This window comes from Triticum aestivum, chromosome 4A, assembly GCF_018294505.1.
Source record: "Triticum aestivum cultivar Chinese Spring chromosome 4A, IWGSC CS RefSeq v2.1, whole genome shotgun sequence".
NCBI classification, from domain to species: Eukaryota; Viridiplantae; Streptophyta; class Magnoliopsida; order Poales; family Poaceae; genus Triticum; species Triticum aestivum.
The window spans coordinates 687,463,578-687,470,751 of NC_057803.1; the positions used below are offsets into that span (position 1 = coordinate 687,463,578).

The 7,174-nt window shown below is 42.2% G+C and overlaps 1 protein-coding gene across 1 annotated transcript; it reads right to left on the reverse strand.

Annotated features, from left to right (window-relative positions):
* Positions 1-202: 202 nt before the first annotated feature.
* LOC123088155 (uncharacterized) lies at positions 203-3,240 on the reverse strand. The gene is made up of 5 exons (XM_044510328.1): positions 2,986-3,240; positions 1,868-1,982; positions 1,688-1,777; positions 649-747; positions 203-554 (listed from the first exon to the last, which is right to left on the reverse strand). The coding sequence occupies exons 1-5, from the start codon at positions 3,051-3,053 to the stop codon at positions 453-455; spliced, it is 474 nt and encodes a 157-aa protein (XP_044366263.1). The 5' UTR covers positions 3,054-3,240; the 3' UTR covers positions 203-452.
* Between the last annotated feature and the right edge of the window lie 3,934 nt (positions 3,241-7,174).

Here is a 7,174-nt window from a genome sequence, read left to right on the forward strand (position 1 = left end):
TTTTTTGCCAGTTGATTTTGCTGACGGCTCGTGAGGCAGCGGATTTTGGAAAAGATCCACCAGCCGCCCAGGGATTGCTGTGATAGTGGACGGGGCAAGGATGGTGGGCTTCAATCCCAAGAAAAGGCCCAGGAACATATTGGTTAGAAGGAAAAGCTGCCCAAGATGAAACCACACCAAAAATAAATCCCAGGCAGAGTAGTGACCTTGGTAACATCCTTTCCATCAGTAACAATATTGGTTGCAAAATAAACAAATGGGATAACAATCTTTAGCCCTACAACAATCAAATCGGAAGTAGCACATAATAATAATGATACACAATCTAGTCGCCTAAACCGCCACCCACACCTCGTAAGGCCTGCACCCCCCTTCAAAAACGGATCCGATTACACATAAGAGAACCAGGTACGGTAGCTTCTTTGTTAAATAAGAGTCTTCTCCGCAACTATCTAAGTTGTCTTGGACTTGGGGGCCTTCTTCTTGGCCTGCCTCTTGGGGACCGAGTTCTTCATGCCCAGGAAGAAGAGAAGGGCTCCAAACAGCGCCAGGTTCTGCAGTTAAAAGGGAATCACAGGAAGTTAGCTACCAATGGGACATTCCTTGTTCAACAGACATGCAAAAAACAGGTGGATATTTGCTTCATACCTGTGTGAACTTCATGAAGATCTGCACAAATTCAGCCTTCTCCATGTCGTAGTTGTAGAAGTCATAGACGACGGGCGTGATGAAAGCAAGGTAGAGAGCCTGCCGGAACAAATACCTTTCATCATTAGATAAGTGCACAAGGAGGAAGCAGAGACATATCAACACAGCACAAATCAACATAGTGGAAACAGGGTCGGTCAAAGGTGTCTAAAACTTCAATTGGTCACACTTGTCATATCACGGTGTCCACAGAAACAAATAAGTTAAAAACTAATGTGTTCTCATTAGGACATCATGCAGCAAAGTTGTGTTCTCATTTTGGGACATCATGCAGCAAAACGTGCACAAAAGCAGCACCAGATAGAACCAAGACCACATCAATCAGCAGTTATCAACCATAATATTCACAAGGCACAATTAAATGGGCTAACAAGCAGAATGCAGGTTTTGATAAAATCGGCATCACATTTATATCAGAAGCGAGGATGGTACCAGATGGGCAAAACACAACAGTGACATTAGCCACTTGCAAAAAATTAGAGGAAACCAGTGCAGACGACAAAAAATATTTTATAAAATGTACACATCTAGTAATATAAACACATGATATGGGAGTATAACAGTTCCTGAAAGCAAAATACCATGAAATTTAGAAGAAAAAATTCTTTGTGACCAGATTTGATAGATCTAGAAGAACCTAGAGAAACGCAGTTGCCCTAGCTAGGTGAGCAGTACAGTCTCAATCAATATGCTCATGCTTAAATTCTAAAGAACAGCCAAATGACAAAGCCTTCTGCAGGATAATATTCAGTAGCTTTTGGTTTGGAAATATTTATTAGATAAATGGCAATATTTGAATAAAATGAAATAGGGCGTTTGTGCATGCACGGCCCTATATAACTATTGAATCTAACACAAGAGAAATTCCCTCATTACTCTAGATATGAAAATCAATTTTAGCAATGTGCACTGATATAAATGTGAATGCGTAGATCACAACAAGAAATATTATACAGCATAACAACAGATCAGTACATACCAGGAGATAAGCACCAAATGAACTGCTGACGATAAACAGGAGACCACCCAGACCCTTCAGACCAATGGTAGCAGCAACCACATGCTTCAACTGGATAAATTAAACACACAAATCAAACTAATTAATGACTGGTTAAAATCCAGACCACCTAAAGTATACCATGAATAAAGTAAATTTCACCTCTACATGAGGCACCACAACTCCGAGGTGTACAGAAATATTTTTGGTGAAACTGTTAAACTTAGGCGCAAGATTCTTTGCAGCTGGCCCGCCATCAGTTCCAAATTCAGTGAACCTGCAATAAAAATAACTTAAAAATCAGTATGCATTTACAAATAACTTAATACATCAGCATATAACAGGTAGAATAGTACTACAATCTAATTCATGCAGTCAGTAACAGCTTCAGAATACATAATTGATCAGATCGCATCCAAGCTAGTGAAGAGAACTTCCATATAATCCCACAAGTTTTGTACCTGTTCCCATTAAGCCAATCGGCAGCAGTAAACTAGGTGCAAACAAAAGGTGGCCTACTGGCACTAATCCCCTGATCAATGTCAATATGTCATGATGTGAAAGTGGGCTGCAGCTCACTCTATGACAAAAACAATCCAGTATATATCCGTGTTTAATGGATAGACTCCAGATAATTCACGATGCAATGGTACAAGTCGTCAGGCAACTACGGACATGAAAGCAGCAATGCAGATGCCACCAATCAAACAACTGTAGCACGCATCGACCATGAGGATAATGACCAGAGTCTTGCTAGTAATTAGGCATTTAGGCATGAGACTGCACACAAACAAAACCAAATTTGACATCGGGATATTCTGATGTATTGTCTAAGATGACTGGTCCACAATATTTACCACGCTACTAGATAAATCACGCTAACAAAGTCCGATGCCCACCAGATGAGACAGCGTGCACGAAAAGAAAAGCATCTACGGAAATTTCAAACATAAATACATAGATCAGTGGCGCAATTGAGCGACTCTAGGTTAGATCAGAGCACGCGGGAACACGATTTTGGGCGCTGTTATTCTCATGGACCACAACGAAGCGTGACGCCAGATCCAGGCGCTTCACGACCCGAGACCCTGCAAAGCGCGCTATCCATCACGAGATCCAAAGGCCAGGGCGTGCCCTGCCCGCACGTCCCCCGAGATTCCGCCAGCGCGGCGACAGATCTGACGAAACCAGGCTAGAATCGACCGCGGGGAGCAATAGGAACGGCAGTGGAGGTAAGCGGAGAGGGAGGAGGGGAGGGGAGGCGGGAGGAGGGCGCGTACTCCTGGTAGGCGGAGAGGAGGAAGACGGAGGCGAAGAGGACCCTCCCGGCGAAGGACACGAACCCCATGTCAACCTGCGGCGGCGGCGGCGGGGCGAGGCGAGCGACCGGCGGGATACGGTGGGGGAGGCGGGGTAGGAGCCGCGGCGCGACCTTGGGAGCTCTCGGAATCTGTGATGGAGACGGCCCGTGTCGGAGCCCCCACTCCGTACTTATAACGCGACGCGCCTCCGGTTTGGATCTCCCCGGATTTACCCCAGAGTCCTGCCGTATTACGCACGGGACCCTGGTCATGATTGCTTTGATTTGAGTTGGGAAAGTAGAGATTTGTTTATGGAAAGAAATCAAATCAAATTGGTTATGTTATTAAGAATTCAAAATTAATCTGCTTGAGACCTTATTTGATAATATTGCTTTCTTTCCCAGAGTGGTGTGTATTCAAAATGCAAAGTGGACTACTCCCTCCGTCCGGGTTTATTAGGCCTCTTAGCATCATAAGCATGTCCCTTTTTATAAGGCCTCGCTTTGGAAAGATGCATGCATGCAACCATTTCATTGGTTGCATTGAAAGTCATTGTTGTTGGTGCCATGATAGACAATTAATACAGTTCATGCATGCTTTTTCATTGGCTGCATGCATGTGAGGGAGTGCATTGGGAGTGGAATGAAAGAATTAATGTGAGCAAATTACTATGTGTCTTGGTCTAAAAAAAGTTGTCTTTAGGCCTAATAAACCCGGACGGAGGGAGTATATATTAGGCTAATGTGGCAACTTACACGCCACTAATGGGATGACTCATGATTGAACTAGTAACAAAAAATCATTACAAAATTGCAGTAGGCATGAACATACCGATGATTGGCAATCACTGCATTGGCATTACTTCGGTAAATTTAATAAAAACTAAGATCTTGGGATGTTGTCAATTCCCCTTACCCCTCTCTTTCCCTACTGGGGCTCATGTAAGATAAGTGGGACTTTTTGCGGGAAAGATAAGTATGCTTACGAAGGAAAACATATCAAAACGTGTTGTACATGGACTTGATACTAAATGGTTTTCCCTTAGCCATGTGTGATTATCTTGCCTTTTCTCGCAGAAAGTTGATGCACCTTGGCGGACAATCAAAGAGCTTGTATTGATAATGCAAAGTGGGGTATGAGGATAACATGTTGGTCATCACATATTTCTTTGAATAGAATGTGTTTCAGTTAATCTCCCCACACAGAATGGAATAGGTGATGATGGAACTTACAAGTATTCAATGCAAGCCTACAACAAGCATGAACTTGATCATGATTTTGTGACCACGTCATTGACAAGCCTTTTAATGTTTTTAGTTAACCTTTGGCCTTGAAATGTGATCTTCAAATGTTTCTATTTCCCTTTACCCCTTGGGCCATTTAATTTAATTCCTATATCTTTTCTTTCGCATCTTTATGGCTTGATGCAACCATTGCCACGTGGACCACCACCTTCTCTTCTATTTGTAGCACTCGTCGCGATTTTGCCTTGTCGTGGGCCCAACCGAAGCAATTGAAACTCGTTAAAAACTATGCTAATAAAAGGCACTAAGGGAGGAAATCCGCCATTGAGGGTCACTTCTACCGACACGTGGGGTTCCCAGCAAGTTGGAACATGGTATAGCATCCCCTAAGTTCATCATCCACGCGAATTATGAGGTACCGACATTCGCAAGTATCTTGTCAAGCAATTTTACATGGCGATGTCCATGAATGTTATGCGGAAGAAGATTGCATTGGGAGAGGAAAACAAAGATATCAATGTTGTGATGGCCTGGCTTATTAGGGATGATAGACTACTCATATCAATAAGGAATTTCTTCTTTTCCGGGAGCCCATTTGGACAGAACTCCAAAGTTAAGCGTGCTCAGCTTGGAGTAGTGTCAGGATGGGTGACCGATCGGGAAGTTGCTCCCGGGTGCGCATGAGTGAGGACAAAGTGCGCAGAAAAGACTAGTATTGATCTGTGAGGCCAGTCTAGATCCCGCCAGGAGTAACGACCACCGGCGGGTGTGTCCGGGGCGTTACAAATGTGTTTTTATGTAAAACTGGAAGTGTTGGATTTGAGCTTTGGTTGCTCTGATGCCAAGCTTCTCGCATTGAATCCAACCAAAAGGTATTGATTTCTTCTTGCTAGTGACAATCAGAGTCCTCCTCACAATCATTTACCATGTGGGCTAAGCAGCTCGAGTGGATTAGACATGTTGTATTAAATGAACATTGATAAAAAAGTAGTGGGATATGGAACCACAAATAGTAGCAAATTAGGCACTTCTAGAAACGTGTGCGCCAAAGGGAAAGCACATTTGCTGCAACTATGGAGGTTGTGAAACACCATGATAATATGGCGGAGTCCAATATCCGCCGGATATGGAACAATGGTGAAGATTCTTGGGGTCATGCGCTTGTTGATTGTAACATGGCCGAAAGTGTGTGGTGACTTGTGTACGAGGAGCTTGTGGAACATCACATTGCCCGCAATTTTCCTGAGGCAAGGCTATGGTTGCTGGAGCTCATGGAAACATTGAACGAGAAAGAATTTATCAAGGTATTGGTGACCCTATGGGCTATATGAGGGCTCGCCTGAGGGAGATCCTTGAAAATAAAATTTCGGACACCTTTGACCGCATTCTACTTCATTGAAAACTACCTGGGGGCTTGCACTGGTTCCGCGCAGGTTGGCGTCGAGTTCATCAGCAAATACTAATGCCTCATGCCCAATACATGCGAGAAGGGACTGAAAACCACGGTTTCATGGTTGTATGAAGATCACTATTGATGTTGTTGTTGCTACAAATCAAGATAAGGGTTCTCTGGCGGTTCTATGTCGGGATGAACAGGGTTGTTATCTCGGAGCCTCCGCGGTGATGATCCAGGACCTTTCAGCTAGAGAAGTTTTCTCTGGTTTTCTGACCTGTACTTGAGCAGAATTCGCATAACAACGGATTGTTTGGCTATTGTTAATCGTATTAAAGTTGAGTATAGAGGTACGAGCAATGCTATTATTCAAGAGAAAAGCTGAAGATGATTTTTTTGTCGAAGTTCATGTCCAGCATGAGAAGAGAGAGCACAATTGGGAAGCCCACGATCTTGCCAAGTCTTTTGTTACCTTAGAGTTGGGGCACCATGTGTGGCTTATAAACACCTTTGATTTTATTTGCATGCCACATTTTGTCATGGTTGAATAAAAGTCAAGAAAACCTAAAAAACCGTGCAACTTGCAAAAAAGGGAGAAGAAAAAATAAGGGGGCTCCCTCTGATTTGTGTAAGTTTGACCAGACCTATAGAAAAACATATAAACAATTAGAACACCAAAATAGTCTCATGAGATTATTCGTAAAAATATATTCTCATACTATGTGTACTCCCTTCGTTTTGTTTTAGTTTGCATATAAAATTAGGTTAAAGTCAAACTTCATAAACTTTATAGGAAAGAATATCAACATTCACAGTACGAAATCAATACTATTAGATGCATCATGAAATAAATTTTCATAGCATGTAACTTTAGTATTGTAGATGTTGATATCTTTTTATATGAATTTGGTCAAACTTTGCATAGTTGAATTTTGACCAAATTTTAGATGCAGGCTAAAAATAAACGGAGAGTGTATTCGTATTGCCAATCTTAACATATTTTTACTATAGAGTTAGTCAAACTCAAACAAGGTTGGCTTTGAAAAAACCGAGAACGTGAAAATGGGGGTCGTGTGGCCCCTTTGATCGAAAACTAAATCTAGAACGTTCATTATGTTGGAATGCAGGGAGTCGTAAGTTTTAGCCACGGGAAAAGATACTCGATCACACAAAGGGCCTATTTGGAACTGCTCCGCTGCATCAAAATCATTTTCACTCCATGAAATCCACTTTGGTGCAGTTTCATATTAGAGTTGCAGCTCTATCAAAGAGAATGTTTGGCTTCCATCTAGCTCCAACTTTAAGAATGAAATTTTTAATGAAAATTATCTATTTGATTGGATGAGGGGTGAGAAACGAAGGGGTATCCATTTATTAGTGCCAGTGGTGGAAAATTCCCCCCAAACTTCAAATTCTAGTATTTTTTTGAAGCACTCCCTAAAGATATTCACAAAAAAAGTAAAGAGTTGTACTCTAGATTCTACTTTTTTTGTGGAGCGGCATATTTTAAAGCTACATCATTTGACTTGCG